We start from the raw sequence: 20,635 nt of genomic DNA, 5'->3' as shown, positions 1-20,635 counted from the left end.
ACTTTGTAATTTTTGCTTTCAGATTCATCTTGAGTAGTCATTCCTTACGGTTCTTCTCCCACCTATGATGTCAATTCTTCTGAGTCTTGTGGTTTTGCAGAGTATTATATTCCCTAGTCCAGAACCAGGTTTTATATTGGCATCTCAGGCCTCCTACTCAATGGAGCTTTCAGAGATTGAGTTATTAGCTTAGATCTCACTCTTGTGCACCACCCAACAGGAGCTATAATCTTAGAAAGAGTGAAAGAAACAAGCATGGAGGGATCCAGGGGAATACATCCACAGTAAGTGAGACTTCTGGTATAGTATAGGAGACCTCTGGTATGCCAACTCCCACACTCTTGTCCTCACCTCTAACCCCAGCCATTGCTCTGGTGAACAATTCCATGAATGTTTTGAGCTGCTTCAGGCTAACATTGCCTGCACTCACGTGCATGGTGACCTTCCCTCATTTTTTGCCCCAGAGCTTCTCTAATGCCTATGACAGCCCTCTCACCACTCATCCATGAGAAACCATAAATGTGGAGGCAATGAATAGCCCACAGACAATAAACTTTAAAGTTCAAGGGCAGCCTCTCCATAAATGGAACAATTTTTTAAGAGAGAAGACACTTATTCTTCAGCTTCCAAACAATCATATAAATTATGGTTTTAAGGCTCTTTTTTTAATAATATTTTTTATTATGTTAGTCACCATACAGTACATCCATAGTTTTTGATGTAAAGTTCCATGATTCATTACTTGCGTATAACACCCAGTGCTCCATGCAATACGTGCCCTCCTTAATACCCATCATCAGTCTATCACGTTCCCCCACACCCCTCCCCTCTGAAGCCCTCAGTTTGTTTCCCAGGAAGTAGGAAGATCAGTAGGAGAAGAAAGGGAAGAAGAAGGGGGGGGGTAAATAGAAGCGGGAATGAACAATGAGAGATTATGGACTCTGGGAAACAAACTGAGGGATTCAGAGGGGAGCGGGGTGGGGGACTGGGAGAGGCCGGTGATGGGTAGTAAGGAGGGCACGTATTGCATGGTGCACTGGGTGTTGTATGCAAACAATGAATCATGGAACACTACATCAAAAACTAATAATATACTGTGTGGTGACTAACATAATAAAAAATTATTATTATAAAAAAAATCAATTTCTTCCTGTTTCAGTCTTGGTAGTTTATAGGTTTCCAGGAAGGCATCCATTTCTTCCAGGTTGCTTAATTTATTGGCATAAAGCTGTTGATAAAAGTTTATAATGATCCTTCCTATGTCATTGGTGTTGGTTGTGACCTCTCCCTTTTCATTCATAATTTTATTAATTTGGGTCCTTTCTCTATTCTTTTGGATAAGTCTTGCCAGTGGTTTGTCTATTTTATTTATTCTTTCAAAGAACCAGCTTCTAGTTCTCTTGATCTGCTCTACTGTGCAGCTGGTTTCTAATTCATTGATCTCTGCTCTAATCTTCATCAACTGCTTTCTTCTGTGTGGATTAGGCCTGTTCTTCTGTTGCTGTTCCAGCTTCTTGAGGTGAGAATATAAAAACTGCACATTAGATTTTTCTATTCTTTTGAGTGAGGCTTGGATGGCTATATATTTTTCCCTTAGGACTGCCTTTGCAGTGTCCCATAGGTTTTGGACCGTTGTGTTTTCATTCTCATTGGTCTCCATAAATTGTTTAAATTGATTATTGATTTCCTGGTTTATTGAGTCATTCTTGAGCAGGATGGTTCTTAGTCTCCAAGTGTTTGAGTTTCTTCCAAATTTTTCCTTGTGGTTGAGTTCCAATTTCAAAGCATTGTGGTCTGAGAATATGCAGGGAATAACCTCAGTCTTTTGGTATCGGTTGAGACCTGTTTTCTGAACCAGCATATGATCTATTCTGGAGAACATTCCATGTGCATTCGAAAAGAATGAGTATTCTGTTGTTCTGGGGTGTAGTGTTCTGTATATATCGATGAGGTCCATCTGGTCTAGTATGGCATTCAAAGCTCTTGTTTCTTTGTTGATTTTCTTTCTTTTTATTTATTTATTTATTTATTTATTTATTTATTTATTTATTCGACAGAGAGAGACATCCAGTGAGAGAGGGAACACAAGCAGGGGAAGTGGGAGAGGAAGAAGCAGGCTCATAGAGGAAGAGCCTGATGTGGGGCTCGATCCCACAATGCCGGGATCACGCCCTGAGCCGAAGGCAGACGCTTAACCGCTGTGCCACCCAGGCGCCCCTCTTTGTTGATTTTCTGCTTAGATGATCTATTGCTGAAAGTGGAGTGTTGAGGTCCCCTACTATTAACGTATTATTATTTATATGTCTGTTTATTCTGGTTACGAGTTGGCTTGTTATCTAGCTGCTCCACTGTTGGGGGTGTAGATATTTATAATTGTCAAATCCACTTGTTGGATACATCCTTTAAGAATAAAATAGTGTCCTTCTGTATCTCTCACTACGCTCTTTAGTTTAAAATCCAATCTGTCTGATATGAGAATTGCTACCCCAGCTTTCCTTTGAAGTCCACTGGCATGAAAAATGGTTTTCCATCCTTTCACTTTCAGTCTGGATGTATCTTTAGGTTCAAGGTAAGTCTCTTGTAGACAGCAAATGGATGGGTCATGCCTTTTTATCCAATCTGCAACCCTGTGGCCTTTTATGGGAGCATTTAGGCCATTCACATTGAGAGTGATTACTGAGAGATATGATTTTAATGATGTCATGTTGCCTGTAAAGTCTTTGTTTCTATAGATTGTAACTTTCTGTTGTGTATCACTCTTGGGGCCTTTTTACTTTTATAGAACCCCCCTTAATATCTCCTGTAGGGCTGGCTTGGTGGTTACGACATTGGTCAGTTATTGGCGATTCTGGAAGGTCTTTATCTCTCCATCAATGCTGAATGACAGCCTTGCTGGATAAAGGATTCTTGGCTGCATGTTTTTTTCCTGAAAGAGCTTTAAAAATGCCCTGCCAACCCTTTCTCTCATTCCAGGTCTGTGTAGACAGGTCTGATTTAATTTTAATATTTTTGTCTTTGTACGTGAGAAATTTCTTTGCCCTGGCTGCTTTCAATACTGTATCCTTGGATCTAATATTTGTGAATTGCACTATGATGTGACGTGGCGTAGGTTTGTCGTGGATGAGGTTGGGAGGGGTCCTCTCTGCCTCTTGGACACGAATGCTTGTTTCCTTTGCTAGATTAGGGAAGTTTTCAGCTACAATTTGTTCAAATATCTCTTCTAGACCTCTGTTTTTTTCCACCCCCTTGCGGATGCGGATGTTTCTGACACTGGAATGTTTCATTGAGTCAGTAATCTCCCGTAATCTCCATTCTTGAGATTGGATTTTTTTTAGCCAAGTTTCTGTTTTCGCTTTCTCTTCTACCATCCCATCCTCCAATTCACTAATTCATTCTTCTGCCTCATTTACCCTGGCTATCAGAACATGTAGTTTTGACTGCTTTTGATTCATAGAATTTTTAATTTCTGCCAGATCTGCTCTCATTTCCACCCTTAGAGATTCTATATTCTCATTAATATTTTTGTCAAGTCTACACATCATCTTGACCATTGTTACTCTGAACTCCATTTCTGATAATTTGGTTATATCCATATCCATCAGTTCTGTGGCAGAGGCCACAGACTCATTGTCTTTTCTTTTCTGGGGGGGATTTCTCCTTCTCGTCATTCTGATGAGGAGAGTTTGCAGGGTTGCCCACAGCCCAAATTATTAACTAGGACCCAGGCAGTGTGCTCTTGTTTTATAGGGACTTTAGGGATGTGGGCTTCTTGATTCTTCAGCCTGCCTTCTGGGGGAGGGGCCTGCCGTGCTGATACTCAGGCAACCCGGTTTGGGTAGAGTCTCCCTGTCCCCTGTGAGGGAGGATGGGGATGGGCACAATGTGAGCTGGTATTTCCGGGCTTTTGTTCTCTGGCAGCTTTCCCTGGCGGTTTGCTGTGGCTCTTCTGAGAGTCAGAGCAGCAGTGGCCAAATCCTAGCCTCTGCTTCAGAACAGAGAGATCGCAGTCTGCTCTCCACTGAGCTCTTCTGGCCTCTTTAACTCTGTTTCTGTTGGTGCTGCTAAAAACCCTGCAGCGTCCCAGGTTGTGCACCCCAAAGCTGGCATCCCAGCCCTCACTTCCAGGGCCCGCACGTCTCTGTCCTTTGTGTTTCTAACGTGGCCAGCCACCAGCCGCCCCCGTGCGTGCACGCTCACGAGTTCCCTTTCAGTGTGGTCTGCGCGCACTCCGGAGCGCCGGTTTTCAGTCTGGTCGCGAGCGCACTCCCGAGCTCCCGGTCTCAGTCTGGTTCCAATGACTGCTCCGGAGCTCTGGTTTTCAGTTTGGGTGCATGCGGATTCCCAGGCTCACGGTCTCAGTCTGCTCTCTCGCGGGTGCCGTCTCAGAGTCCGGCCCGCTCCCTAGTGCAGGTGGCTACCATTTCCCAGCGCCCAAGCGCATTGGCTCCCTCCCCATTCCATTTATCTTCTGATATCTGTGTGCAGATTCACGGCTCCCCACTTTGTACCTCAATATTCAGTGCTGGAGATGTTCTTTTGTGGAGATCCAGATGTATCTTCCTGCATCTCAGGCTGATTCTGTGGGTTTTCAGAATGGTCTGGTACCTATGCAGCTCAATTCAGGGGACCAGCTGAAAAAGGGGACCCCTACTCCTTTGCCATCTTAACTCTGCCTCCTTAAGGCTCTTTTTTATGCTGTTAAGGGGAGAAGGCAGGAATTTGTTGTTCAATTGCCAAGAGAAGCTACTAGTGCTGAGAAAGAGTTTTAAATGTCAACCTAAAAAGCCAAAACAATAGATTTCTTCTCTTCATAAAGTCTGCCACTCACTAAAATGTGTAAAATATTCTGCATTTCTCAAACATGACTAATATATAACTCTTCTATAAAGAGTTTAGTAGGTAATAAGTGCATATTTTTTTCAAAAGGAAAAAAATATTAAAAAAAAACATTCACAAAAAGTTAATCTGCCACTTATCCCTGTCCTCCAAGCACTCAATTCCTCTTCCCAGAAGCAACCACTATCACTTGTTCTTGTGCATCCTTCTACAAATATTTTAAGGATATAAAAGCAAATATGTATGTATCCATATTATTTATTTTTGTTACTTTGCATACTGTTCTGCACATTCCTTTCTGCAATAGATCCTGGAGATCATTCCAAATGAGTATCTGTATATCTGCCTCATTCTACTCCATCATATCATGATCACACAGTTAATCAACTGGTCCTCTCTTAATGGACATTTAAGTTATACGAATCCTTTATCACTGTTGATGGTAAAAAAAAATTCTGGATACCTTATAGTTGTGTTTGCAGACGAAATTCCTAGGAATAGAGATGATATATAAAAGGAAATATGCACTCTTAAATTTTGACAGATATTTAGCCAAAAAGCCCCTAAAGACAACATATATGAATGCCTGTTTCTCTCTCAGGAAATTAATAAATCACTAAACTCTTATATTGCTAGTCTGACAGGTGTTTTGCATTTTTAATAAGTATTTCTCTTACTATGAGTATTACTCTCACGTATTACAAGTGAGATAGAGACCTTTGTATTTCCTTTCTTAAGAAAGGTCTGTTTACTGCAGAATGTTTTTAAGAACAAAACAGTTCTGGGGAAGGGGGCAAGACGGCGGCAGAGAAGGGGACCTTGTTTCATCTGCTCCCTTGAATTTAGCTGGATATCTATCAAACCATTCTGAACACACACAAATTCCACCTGAGATGTAAGAAGATTTATCTGGATCTCCACAAGCAGAAAAACGACTACTTTTCGCAAAGTAGGAGGTGTGGAACCTTGAATTTCTTGGGGAAATATCTGAAGATAAGTGGAGGGGGGAGGGAGCCTCCATAAGCCAGCCACCAGAAAGTGATATAACACCGGAGCAAAAAAAATCAGACCCTTGGAAATCTAGTGAGAGGCACCCCATTCTGAAAAGGGCACAGGGGGGCGAATAAGGGCAGAATTCTAAGTGGATCATTGTGGTCTCAGGATTCCAGGAGACTCAGAAAGAACAGAGGAGCCTGACCGATAGAGTGCCCAAGCACTGGAGCAGGGAGACTGGTTATGGTCAGCGAGCCCAGAGGGGACTTTCAGCTCCAGGTACGATAAACCACAAGCTGAGCCAGTAGGCTGCCCTCTGCCTCACAGCCTGAAAAGGACTAGAAGGTGTGGGCTCTCTAATATCCTAGGGGAGATATAGAACGGCTTGCACCCACAACAGGGACAGCTCTCAGGGCAGTGTGGCCCATGAAGACATGCTGGGGCGGCACCCAGCGTGACCTAAGAGCTGTGAAAGACGGTGTACACGTGAAGCCCACGGCTGCAGGCAGTGGTGGAGGCACAAGGCACAAAGATGCTTGTGGGTACCTGTGACTCCCCCAGGAGAGGTGCCCCGGGCATGAATTGCATGAGTCTGTGGAGTTTGGTACACGCAGAGGTGGAGACAGATTGACCTGGAGGATCTGTTGAGCGGGGATGGGGGGGTTGGGGGGAACGGGACACCATGACACTGGGGATCTGGGCCTGAGATTTCCTGCACAGCCATGTTTGCTCTGATCCTCTAAAGAGAAGTGGAAAGACACCAGGGAACAAAAACCTCTGAAGCCAACCAGCTCATATTAAGTTCATGCCCCTGACAACGGGTGGGGAAACTCCACCCAGGCAAAGACGCCTGAGAAGATAAGCAGCAGGCCACTCCCCCAGAAGACAAACTAGAAGAACAGATGAATTATAAGTTTATCTCCCACAGGACTGTAAAACTCCAGCGCCACAGGAAAATAATATAGGGAGCTCCAGTTGTTCCCTCATGACTTGATTATACTTCAGGCTAAATTTTACTTTTTTTTTTTTTTAGTTTCTTTTCTTCTTCTTCTTTTTTTTAAACCCTGCTGTTTTGAATAGATTCTTATTTTCCAACCTAAGTTTTTAAGTCACTTAACTTTTATTTTTTTCCATATATATGCTTTATAGATTTATGCCCCATACTAGCCGGTTTCTCATATATTCAATTTTATCTTGATATACATGTAAGTTCTGATTTCTTTGCAATTTGGGGATGGAGTGTCTTCAAACACACAGACCAAAAATCAAGCAGGAATGGGCAGATCATCCTGCTGTGTCCACCCTGAGAGATTATAATCACTCTCCCCGCCCCAACTCTTTTTTTCTCTTTTCTCTTTTCTTTCTTTTTAATTTTTTTGGATAATCTTGGCTTTGGTGGCATATCTGTGGTAGCTTTTGACCACTTCAGATTTTTTCTAAGGTGCATTTTGCTTACGTAGTGGTTGATATTTTGGATTCTGTACATTCTCTCAACCATCCCTCAACAGAATGACTAGAAGGAAGAACTCCCAACAAAGAAAAGAACAAGAGACAATGTCCTCTGCCACAGATCTAATGGATATGGATATAAGCAAGATGTCAGAGATAGACTTCAGGGTAGCAATCAAGAAGTCAGTAGCTAGGCTTGAGAAAAGCATTAGTGACAATATAGAATCTCTAAAGGCAGAAATGAGATCTAATAAGGCTGAACTTAAAAATGCTATGAATAAGATACAGTCCAAACTGGATACTCTAACAGCTAGGGTAAATGAGGCAGAAGAACAAACTAGTGATATAGAAGATAAGCTGACAGAAAGGAAGGAAGCTGAGGAAGATAGGGGATAGGCAGCTAGTAGCCCATGAGAACAGACTTAGGTCAATAACGCCATGAAACATTCCAATGTCAGAATTATTGGGATCCCTGAGGGGGCGGAGAGAGAGGACTAGAAGGTATATTTGAGCCAATCATAGCTTAGAAATTCCCTAATCTGGGGAAGGAAACAAGCATTCGTGTCCAAGAGGCAGAGAGGACCCATCCCAAAATCAATAAAAACAGATCAACACCCCAACATATAATAGTGAAGTTTGCAAATCTTAGAGCCAAGGAAGCTACCCTAAGAGCAGCTAGGGGGAAGAGATTTCTTACCTATGGAGGGAGGAACATCAGAATAACATCAGACCTATCCAGAGAGACCTGGCAAGCCAGAAAGGGCTGACAAGACATATTCAGTGTACTAAATGAGAAGAACATGCAGCCAAGAATACTGTATCCAGCCAGGCTGTCATTCAGAATGGACGGAGAGAGAAAGAGCTTACAGGACCAGCAGAAACTGAAGGAATATGTGACCACCAAGAGAGCCCTGAAAGAAATATTAAGGAGGATTCTATAAAAGAAGAAAGACTCCAAGACTAATATAGACCAGAAATTTACAGACAATCTACAGAAATAGGGACTTTACAGGCAATATGATGGCACTAAAATTGTATCTTTCAATAGCTACTCTCAACATGAACAGGCTGAATGCTCCCATCAAAAGGCACAAAGTTTCAGATTGGATAAAAAAAGCAGAACCCATCCATATGCTGTCTATAAGAGACTCATTTTGAACCTAAAGACACCTCTAGATTGAAAGTGAGAGGGTGGTCGGGGTGCCTGGGTGGCTCAGTCGTTAAGTGTCAGCCCTGCCTTCAGCTCAGGGCGTGATCCTGGCATCCTGGGATTGAGCCCCACATCAGGCTCCTCTGCTGGGAGCCTGCTTCTTTCTCTCCCACTCCCCCTGTTTGTCTCTCTCTCACTGGTTGTCTCTGTGTCAAATAAATAAATAAAATCTTAAAAAAAAAAAGAAAGTGAGAGGGTGGAGAACCATTCATCATGCCGACGGACTTCAAAAGAAAGGTGGGATAGCAATTCTCATATCAGACAAATCAGATTTTAAACCAAAGACTGTAGTAAGAGATGTAGAGAGACACTATATCATACTCAAAGGATCTATCCAACAAGAAAATTTAACAATTGTAAATATCTATGCCCCCACCATGGGAGCAGCCAACTACATAAGCCAGCTGCTAATGAAAATAAAGAATCATATTGATAATAGTACATTAATAGTAGGAGACTTTAACACTCCACTCATAGCAATAGATAGATCATTTAAGCAGATCAAAAAAGAAACAAGAGCTTTGAAAGACACATTGGACCAGATGGACTTCGTAGGTATATATAGAACATTCCACCCTAAAATGACAGAATACTCATTCTTCTCGAGTGCACATGGAACTTTCTCCAGAATAGACCACATACTGGGTCACAAATCAGGTGTCAACCGATACCAACAGACTGAGATTATTCCCTGAATATTTTCAGACCACAATGCACTGAAATTGGAACCACAAGGAAGCCGCAAGGAAAACCATAAGGGAAAATTTGGAAGGAATGCAAACACTTGGAGGTTAAAAGGCATCCTGCTAAAGAATGAATGGGTCAATCGGGAATTTAAAGCGGAACTTAAACAATTCATGCAAACCAATGAAAATGAAAACACATCAGTTTAGAACCTTTGGGATACTGCAAAGGCAGTCCTTAGAGGGAAGTACATAGCCATCCAAACCTTTCTCAAAAAATTAGAAAAACCCAAATGCACAAGCTAACTTTATACCTAAAGGATCTGGAGAAAGAACAGCAAATAAAGCCTAAACCAAGCAGGAGAAGAGAAATAATAAGGATTAGAGCAGAAATCAATGAAACAGAAACTAGAAGAAAAGTAGAACAGATCAACAAAACTAGAAGCTGGTTCTTTGAAAGAATTAAAAAGATTGATAAACCTCTGGCCAGACTTATGCCAAAAGAAAGAGAGAGAAAAAGAGAGAGAGAGAGAGGACCCAAATTAATAAAACCATGAATGAAAGGGGAGAAATCATGACGAATACCAAGGAAATAGAGACAATTATTAGAACTTATTACCAGCAGCCATATGCCAACAAACTAGGCAATCTGGAAGAAATGGATGCATTCCTGGACACTTATAAACTACCAAGACCAAAACAGGAAGAAACAGACAATCTGAGCATACCAATAACCAGCAAGGAAATTGAAGCAGTAATAAAAAACCTCCCCAAAAACAAGAGTCCAGGGCCAAATGGCTTCCCAGGGGAATTCTACCAAACATTTGAAGAAGAAATCATACCTATTCTAGTGAAGCTATTCCAAAAAAATAGAAATGGAAGTAAAACTTACAAACTTGTTCTATAAGGTCAGAATTACCTTGATCCCAAAATCAGACAAAGACCCCATCAAACAGGAGAATTACAGACCGATATCCCTGATGAATATGGATGCCAAAATACTCACCAAGGTCCTAGCCAATAGGATCCAACAGTACATTAAAAGGATTATTCACCACAATCAGGTGGGATTTATTCCTGGGATGCAAGGGCAGCTCAACATTCAGAAATCAATCAATGTGCTAGATCACATTAACAAAAGAGGAGACAAGAACCATAAGATTCTCTCAATTGATGCAGAAAAGGCTTTGACAAAATATATCATCCTTTCCTGATTAAAATTCTTCAAAATATAGGGATAGCGGGAACATACCTCAATATAATAAAAGCCACCTAAGAAAAGCCCACAGCGAATATCATTCTCAATGGGGCAAAAACAGAGCTTTTCCCTTAAGGTGAGGAACAAGACAGGAATGCCTACTCCACCACTTTTGTTCAACATAGTACTAGAAGTCTTAGCCTCAGCAATAGGCTGAGAAATGAAAGAAATAAAAGACATTCCACTTGGCAAAGAAGAAGTCAAACTCTCCTTCCTCGCAGATGACATGATACTTCATGTGGAAAACCCAAAAGACTCCACCCCCAAATTATTAGAACTCATACAGCAATTCAGCAACATAGCAGGATACAAAATCAATGCACAGGTATCAATGACATTTCTATACACTAACAATGTGACTGAAGAAAGAGAAATTAAGGAATTGATTCCATTTTCAATAGCACCAAAAACCTTAAGATACCTTGGAATAAACCTAACCAAACAGGTAAAGGATCTATGTTCTAGAAACTACAGAACACTTGTGAAAGACATGGAAGACCACACAAAGAGAAGGAAAAACATTCCATGCTCATGGACTGGAAGAATAAACATTATTAAAACATCTATGCTGCCCAGAGCAAACTACACTTTCAATGCAATCCCTATCAAAATACCATCAACATTTTTCACAGAGCTGGAACAAATAATCCTAAAATTTGTATGGAACCAGAAAAGACCCAAAATCGCCAAGGGAATGTTGAAATAGAAAACCAAAGCTGGGGGCGTCACAATGCCTGACTTTAAGCTATACTACAAAGCCGTGATCATCAAGTCAGCATGGTATTGGCACAAAAACAGACACATAGTTCAATGGAATAGAACAGAGAACCCAGAAATGGACCCTCAATTCTATGGTCAACTAATCTTCAACAAATCGGGAAAGAATGACCAATGGAAAAAAGACAGTCTCTTCAACAAATGGTGCTGGAAAAATTGGACAGCCACATGTAGAAGAATGGAACTGGAACATTCTCTTACACAATACATAAAGATAAACTGAAAATGGATGAAAGACCTCAATGTGAGACAGGAATCCATCAAAATCCTAGAGGAGAACATAGGCAGTAACCTTTTCGACATTGGCCACAGCGACTTCTTTCAAGACATGCCTCTAAAGGCAAGGGAAACAAAAGCAAAAATGAGCTACTGGGACTTCATTAAGATAAAAAGCTTTTGCACAGCAAAGGAAATATTTAACAAAACTAAGACGCCATCCATGGAATGGGAGAAGATATCTGCAAATAACATTATGGATAAAGGGCTGGTATCCGAGATCTATAAAGAACTTCTCAAACTCAACATCCAAAAAACAAATAATCAAGTCAAAAAATGGGCAGAAGACATGAATATACACTTCTCCAAAGAAGACATACAAAAGGTTAGCAGACACATGAAAGAATGTTCAACATCACTAGTCAACAGGGAAATATAAATTAAAACCACAAAGAGATACCACCTTACATAAGTTAGAATGGCAAAAATTAATAAGACAGGAAACAACAAGTGTTGGGAAGGATGTGGAGAAAGTGGAATCCTCTTACATTATTGGTAGGAATGCAAGCTGGTACAGCCACCCTGGAAAATAGTATGCAGGCTCCTCAAAAGATTAAAAATAGAGCTACCCTATGAGCCAGCAATTGCACTACTGGGTATTTACCCCAAAGATACAGACATAGTGAAAAGAAAGGGCACATGTACCCCAGTGTTCATAGCAGCAATGTCCACGATAGCAAAACTGTGGAAGGAGCCGAGATGCCCTTCAACAGATGAATGGATAAAGAAGATGTGGTTCATATATACAATGGAATATTATTCAGCCATCAGAAAGGATGGATACCTACCATTTGCATCGACATGGATGGAACTGGAGGGGATTATGTTAGGTGAAATAAGTCAAGCAGAGAAAGACAATTATCATATGGTATCACTCATATGTGGAACATAAGGAATAGTGAGGAGGACGACATGGGAAGGAAGGGAAAACTGAATGGGAAGAAATCAGAGAGGAAGACAAACCAGGAGAGACTCTGGAATCAGGGCACCAAACCAAATTTACAGAAGGGAGAGGGGTGCGGGGAGGGGGAACTGGGTGATGGGTATTAAGGAGGGCACGCGTTGTGATGAGCACTGGGTGTTATACGTAACTGATGAATCATTGAAAGCTAATGATGTTAAATTAGTTAAAATTAGTTTAAATTAATTAATTAGTTAAAAAAAGCTAATGATATATTATATGCTGGCTAATTGAACATAATAAAAATAATAAGAAATAAAAATAAAGCAAAAACAAAACAAAACAAAAACCCCCTGATTTTCAAGCACCAAAAAGAAAAAAATATTCTGGGAAGAAGTCAGCATACTTCTGTGGGCCCTTCTTTTGAAGAAGTAAATTTTTATTTATGACTGACTTTCCATTGAAATGGTCCCTGCAAAAGAGAATCCTATGTTTGTAACTTATACAATTTTTAAAGATAACACTGAAATTGTAAAAATGTAAAATCTCCATGGACCATCCCACACCCTCCCACAAACTCTCCTTTAGGCTCTAGTTTGAGAAAGACTAGTTTTGCCAGAAATTTTAGGCTGAAGTTTCCTGTCACAAGGTGCCGCAAGCTCATTTTTACCAACTATTTTAACCTTTCCATTTCTTGCCACATCTCTTCTTTCTAACAAAGAATGCTTGGCTTACATTTTGCTAATTTCTATTTTTGTATTTTGGTTACTCTTCCTCGCTTAGCAAACTTCACTGGCTATGTTTGTTAAATTGAAGTAAAACTTTTCCGACAAGCTTTTTGATCCTGAAGTCCACAACCTCTGTATTCCATAAACTCTCAGCCCTGAGTAAATACCAGGTATTATATATATGTAATAATTCCATATAAATAATATGTTAATTATATATTCATATGAATATGTATGTATGCTGGTATGTGTGTGTTAGTGTAAAGGTTATCTATTTGCTTTGTTTGTGCATATATTCCATCTTCCCACCTAAACCCAGAGATTCTTGAGGTTTCTCCATTGTTATCCCATTTTATCAAATAAAGTCTGCCTGATGGTTCAAGTAGCCAGAGCTACCATTAGATAGCATGCTGTGTTACCAGTGTGTTCTCTAAATTTTTATTTACCTCATAGCAAACTAATCTTAAGTGCTTCTGCTGGCTTAATTTCATTGTAATTTCTGCTAGATGGATTGACTTACTAGGGAAGTAAGCTTTACTTGTCTTGGTTTGAAGTCATGTTTGCCTGTATGTACAAAGATAAGAGTTTATGCAGATTACAGTAGGGATTTCCCTATCTCAGGTAGCAGCTGAAGCCTGGGCTCTGAAGCTGGACTATCTGGGTTTGAATCCAGCCTCCAATTCTTACTTGTTACATCAGTTTGGGCAAGTTGCTTGATGTCTCTGACATTTTTTATTTAAAAAAAGCGAGGGAGGGGGGGCTTGTACTAATTCTAAACTCATAGGGTTTCCATGAGGATGAATGGAGATAATCGAGGTAAAGCATTTTTGTATGGTTCCTAGGCCAAAGTAAGAACTAGGTTTTCAATAAAAGGTCATACAAATTTTTCTTTAAAGTGAGGTTAACTTTCGGGTGGCTGGGTGGCTCAGTCGGTTAAGCGTCTGCCTTCACCTCAGGTCCTGATCCCAGGGTCCTGGGATGGAGTCCTGCATCTGGCTTCCTGCTCGGCAGGGAGCCTGCTTCTTCCTGTCCCCACTGCCCCCGCCCCCAGCTCATGCTTTCTCTCAAAGAAATAAATACAATCTTAAAAAAAAAAAAGTGAGGTTAACTTTCTCCTTCCATTTTACACAACTACCTTTCCTACCTACATGATCACTAAGGTTTACTAGGCCAAATTACCACCCACAATTCAACATCAATTTAAGGTAATTACACACACAAGAATTTATAACAACAAGTTATGTTATGCTTGCATACATTATAACTTACCCCTCAATACCCAAATGGCACCATCTAGGCTTCCACTTTTTAGAAAAATTTCTGCTGCAATATTCACAATTTGACATCTTGGTGCTAGCTTCTCAGGCCCTGTAAGTCCTTTTAAACTTGTAAAATGTATTTTTAATTCATATAGTTTATCTAAGACTTTCCTTCCCTAGAGTAAAAATAAAGAACACTAATTGAGTATCATCCATTTAGAGTATCACAGAGATATAACATCAGTAATTATACAGAAGTCAATTACCCAATTTGAATCATCCTTCTGACAGATGGTTCTCAAGACTCTTTCCTTAAGTCCCCTCCTGCTTAGCCACAGAGACAGACAGGGAAGGGTAGGAAGCAGGGCTTTGCCTCATATTATCCTCACCCTGCTGACCCCCTTTTTCAAGTGTTTTTATACTTGTGCTTCCCCTAAAGATTTCATTTGGAAAAAGGATTTCTTACCCTAATGTGGAAAACTACTAACTACACGTTTTTGCGCTTCTGTTGATCATCCTAAGAGCCAAGAGGGAGAGACAGTGAAAATCAAGATACTGTCTTACCAAATTTACATAAAGAATGATAGTGGGGAAAAAAATAAAACTGCTGGCTGAAAATTGTTTTTTTCAACAGACTAATTATTTCACATAGTCTACATAAAGATTATCTCTAGTTTGGACATCAGAAATTAGACATACAGTATTATTTTATATAAGGGGTCAGCAAACTTCTTCTATAATTAGCCAGCAGTAAACACTTAGGTTCTGCAGGTCACATTTGGTCAGCTGCACATTCTTTTTGGTTATTGCTGTTTTTATTTTCTAACTCTTCAAAAGTGTAAAAAACATTCTTAGCTCTTGAGATGTACAAAAACAGGCTGTGGGTCAGACTGGGCCCTTAGTTTGTGGATCCTTGTTTTATATTATATTCCATATTATTTGAGTCAGATGCATATTGTGATGCCAAAGTACTTTTAAGTTGATTATAGAAATGAATGCATTTTTAAGGAGATAGCTCTAGCTTAATTTCAATGGTTTTACTTGTGTTCAAAAGGAATAGATTTCACTAAAAAAATTCATACTGAGTAAAATAAATAAAATATTCATTCCAAATAAGATAGTGAAAATTTTAAATTAAAATACAGGCACAAACTCACCAGCCTCTTAAGAAAATAATAACAAATAAAATTAAAATATACCCTAAAATTTCAGCAAAATCCATCTTTGTCAAAAATAGTTTGTTATGTAGTCCTCAACTTCTCAAGCATTAAATATTCAAGAAATTAATGGTATAATGAACCTTAAGCTAGACTGTGAAACCAGGGACAAGGTAGCTAAATCGTGGAAGGAGCCGAGATGCCCTTCAACAGATGACTGGATTAAGATGTGGTCCATCTATACAATGGAATATTACTCAGCTATCAAAAAGAACGAGTTCTCAACATTTGCTGCAACATGGACGGCACTGGAGGAGATAATGCTAAGCAAAATAAGTCAAGCAGAGAAAGACAATTATCATATGGTTTCTCTCATCTATGGAACATAAGAACTAGGAAGATCGGTAGGGGAAGAAAGGGATAAAGAAAGGGGGGGTAATCAGAAGGGGGAGTGAAGCATGGGAGACTATGGACTCTGAGAAACAAACTGAGGGCTTCAGAGGGGAGGGGGGTGGGGGAATGGGATAGGCTGGTGATGGGTGGTGGGGAGGGCACGTATTGCATGGTGCACTGGGTGTTTATGCAACTAATGAATCATCGAACTTTACATCAAAAACCAGGGATGTACTGTATGGTGAATAACATAATAAAAAAATATTTAAAAAAATAAAAAATAAAAAAAACTTTGATCCCCCCCCCCCAAAAAAGGTATATTCTGCCCATCCCAGGCCCACCACACAGTGAATGCTAACCTCTTAAGGACCTTGGAAACTGGAGACCTTATGTACAAGGATTCTACTGTTGTTTTTATTTTTTTTTAATTGAAAAAATCCATGAATTTGTATATGTATGAATGACCATGTACTTAAATCATTGAACATATTCAGTTATAAAATAACCTTTTTATAAGAAGAAGGAAGTAACAAAAGATACGTTACAATAGCTGATTCAGTATTGACCACACTCTCAACTGCTCCATTCATCCCTCAGCACTTCCTTTCTATTTTAGATTTTCCTGTCCTCTACTTTATTTCACTTTATTGAATCTAAAACCACCTGCCACTCCAGGGAAACCGAAAGAATGGTACTTCGGTATGGTTCAGAATAACTAGACCACTTCTATGGTGAGCTAAACCTCAAAGGTAGATATCAAGATATTTGGTATATAGTGTTCCAGAGCATTCTAGGAGGTGATTTTTAAGTTCTGTTAATTGTGAGTTCATCTTAAAAAAGGTGTCTGGACTTTTGCAAAATTATGTTAATTTTGTCAATACTTAAGAGGTAGCAAAATTCTGTATTGAAAGTTGCTTCAAATAAATATGATACTTAGCATACTTCGGATACATCTTCAGGGTAGCTGATCTCATGCTACTGCCTTTCCACATTTGCCTAATACCCTACCTAATAATTCACTTACTAGTCTGGGACTCATTTTGCCACTTATAACAATTATTAGCAAATTTCTAATTTGCAGAATTAACTATATTCTTTCAAAAAATTTAACACTCTCTGTACCAAGCCCAAACAAAAATTTAATGACATACCTTGGACCACTGTAATAGCTTGTGATAGAAGTACATAGCACTGATTCCAATTCTTCCCAGCAAAGTTTTATCTACTTCACTATTTTGTGGATCTTTGCTAACTGCAACACAAAGTAGGCATATGGAAAAAAGTGAAAAAGTCATTTAAAATGGCAGCAAAGGCAAATTAATATGAAATTATTGATACTAGAACAAAGACCAGGTGTTGGCAAACCACAGCCTATAGGACAAATCTGGCCTGTAGCCTGTTTTTGTATAGTTTGTGAGCCAAGAATGGTTCCCCTGTTTTTAAAGGGTTATTTGAAAGGAAAAGAAAACTATGTGATTGTGTGATCATATGTGATTGTGTGAAGCCTAAAAGATTTACTCATGGCCCTTTGCAGAAAAGGTCTGCCGACCTCTGATAAGAAACAGCAGTGAAGAGCTTATGCCAGAAAAAAAAAAAAAAAAAAGGCTCAAAAACATATGAATTTTGTTGACTTGTAGTAGTGAAGGTAGTTAACAACCTAAATGATTCAAAAATTCAAGTCCTCCAGTATAATTTGTTAGCAATAGTTTTACCTGAATGAAAAGACAAATAAGAATATGAAAACTGAGGTATTAAAACACCAATTCTTGACCTTATATCATTATAATCTAACATAATAAAAAGATAAAAGATTTATAAAGAGAAGGAGAAGTCTCTGAAATCTGCAATATTAACTTATCCCCAACATGGAAAATAGTAAGAGCTTTTCATTCCTGTTAAAACACTGCACCACCCTAGTATACACAATACTGAGACCCAGTGACATTTTACCTGTTTCAGCAAATTCACAAAATGGAACACCTGGCCTCTCTTCTTTACAGGTTTTTGTTAGTGTTTCAGCAATACAAGCACAAAATCTCTGGAAATCTGCAAAGTTTTCACAGCCCATTTTTATGTTAATGTATAAATTTCCCAGTTTGGTCCAGTCACCTTTTTCTTTACAATGCTATCAGAATTATTAGAAATGAAGCAAGAAAAAAGAAAGAAAGCCATTACTTATAAAAACATATAATGGAATAGGCACATGTAGGCATTAGATATACAGAAATTATTAACACAATCTCTGTAGATCTTATAAACTTACTGACAGTGTTATACCATCAATACTTGCTATTGTACAATTTGTGTTTCTGACTATAAGTCCCAGATGGCAATATACATTTGTTTTAATAATCTTTTCCTAATTTACTGAATGATATCACCCCCAAACCTGAACTAGACAGTGGAGATAGATTTTATGGAAAACAGATGATTAGCTATATGATTTGAGCTGTCTCTACAGAAATACAGTATTTTACTACCCATTTATAATTTGGGGGCCCAAATATCATTTTGGGCATTACATTTCTTCTATGAAAGGGACTACAGAGTAAATTTCAGTAAACTTACCATCTTCTCATTATTCTCTATTATAAACAAAGAAATAGTTTTCTACACCAACAAAAAATTATTTCAAGGATATAAATACTAATTAAGACTAGACCAACAATTACTATATGAGTACAAAAATGATCTTAAAAACTAAACAGTAGAATCATCCTGAAAGTTCTCTATTTCTTATACTCCAAATGCCTGGAGAGGGCATACTGACCTTGGCTTTCTGCTATCATTTCACATACTGCAGCCATCCGTGGATTATGACAAGAAAGCCAACTTTCTTGTGCACCGAGTCTGTCCAGCGACAAGAATTAAAGGCTAATAAGCCTTAGATTATTATACCTTAATCTGTTAATTTTGAAATTGAACAATTATTTCTAGAATAGTCCATAACTCTAGAAATTGTTTGCATTTCAAAGTATTAAAAAATATTAGACTTCTTTTCCTTGAGCATTTAAAAATCTTTTCCCACTATTCAAAGTTTCTTTGCTGTTATTGGTTCTCAGAGATCCTAGCAATTTATTTAAAAAAAATAAGTGTCCTACCTCTATTTCATTCAAGGCTGAATCTAAATCACATTTCCAGTTCTTTTTAAATGGCCTCATCCGTAACCTTTAACAATAGAAAAGGGTTAATTATGTTCACCCTCCAAAAGTCACTATTGCCTCTAATCCACTTGTTCTGTAGTTTATACCTAAGAGACTAGAAAAAAAACATGTAGTAATATACTATAAAAATTCTTAAGAGCTGAAGAAAATAGCAAATGCATACACAACTACTTCACACTATTTCCTCCCAAACCATAGGCAACAAGAAGGAAAAAGCAAATTCTACATGAAACAGTACCTTCAGCCTTTAAGGTAACTTTAAGACAGAGAGTGCCAAAGCTTCAAAATTATTGTGAATAAAGACAGAAAAAACATTAACACCAGCACTTGATCCTTCCTGCTTCCACTCTAACCCTGCTGATCTAACAAGGATTTGTGATAAGCAGAAACAGACCAAAACACAATACAAAAAAACCTGTGGAAAACTGAACAGGCAGGACCTAACATTGATTAAAAATATACTACTACAAAGACTAAGTCCACACTAAGTTTGAAAATGCCAAAAAAAAAAAAAAAATCTGAGTGGATTCAAACACAAACCACACAGAAGGAACTTAAAAGTTCGTGTGACTTAAAGAACACAATCTATAAAATGCATAGATTCTGGGAAAGAAAAAAGACAAAAATGAGAAGCAGCCGCCTTTGGCCACCGGGAAGAGAAAAAGGAGAAAGAAGAGGGTGCCATTAAACTAACAGTACTGTATAGCAGCCAACTGTGGGGTCGATTTTGATAATTAGTCCCAACGCTCTCTATATGATTCCAGAGCATTAAAAGGGAAGGACAACTTCCTTAATTCCTTTCATGAATCAAGCATAAATAACACTGATAAAGACAGAACAAAGAAAGAAAAGTATAAAACAATGTTACTTATAATGGTGACGCACAAAGCTAGATAAAATATTAACAAGCAAATCAGTTTTTCAAATTGAAGAGTTATGGGGATGATGGTGGTGATGGTTGCACAACAATATGAATGTATTTAATACCACCAAACTGTACACTTAAAAATGGTTAAGATGATAAGTTTTATATTAAGTGTACTTTACCACAAAATTATAAAATTTTGACAAACAGAATCCAAGACCACCTTAAGAAAATGACACACCAGGACAAAGTGGTATTTACTTCACAAATATAAGGTAACTTCAATATTAAAATCCATCAGTATTATATATCATATTAATAAATCTAAGAGAAAAAATCATGATTATTTCCATAGATATTAAAAAGGCTTTGATAAAATTCAACACCAATTCACTCACAAATATAGGAACGGAGAGATACTTCCTTAAAGTGATTAAATATATATATCACAGTCCTAAGGCCATGACTGTATTTAATGAGAAAATTCTAGAGATATTTCCACTAAGATCAGGAACAATGAAAGGATGTCCACTATACCCATTATTATTCAATACTGTACTAGAGGTATGAGCCAAGGCAATTAGATGAGACAAATTACTTACAGGAGTAATAATGGTAAAGAAGTAAAACAATCTCTACTCACAAATGATATGATAGTATACCTAGAAATGCCCACAGATTCAAAG

At 38.7% G+C, this 20,635-nt stretch overlaps 1 protein-coding gene across 1 annotated transcript in view; it reads right to left on the bottom strand.

Annotated features, from left to right (window-relative positions):
- Positions 1-20,635, bottom strand: part of TOPAZ1 (testis and ovary specific TOPAZ 1) — a 129,348-nt gene that overhangs the window by 17,768 nt on the left and 90,945 nt on the right. The window contains exons 14-17 of the mRNA XM_057316080.1: positions 19,022-19,088; positions 17,871-18,045; positions 17,072-17,172; positions 14,381-14,546 (exon numbers count right to left, since the gene is read on the bottom strand). Coding sequence (XP_057172063.1) covers positions 14,381-14,546; positions 17,072-17,172; positions 17,871-18,045; positions 19,022-19,088 — 509 coding nt within the window. The remainder of the gene's footprint in view (positions 1-14,380; positions 14,547-17,071; positions 17,173-17,870; positions 18,046-19,021; positions 19,089-20,635) is intronic.

Source organism: Ursus arctos, unplaced genomic scaffold (assembly GCF_023065955.2).
Source record: "Ursus arctos isolate Adak ecotype North America unplaced genomic scaffold, UrsArc2.0 scaffold_20, whole genome shotgun sequence".
Lineage (NCBI taxonomy): Eukaryota > Metazoa > Chordata > Mammalia > Carnivora > Ursidae > Ursus > Ursus arctos.
This window is presented reverse-complemented; position numbering and strand designations above follow the sequence as displayed.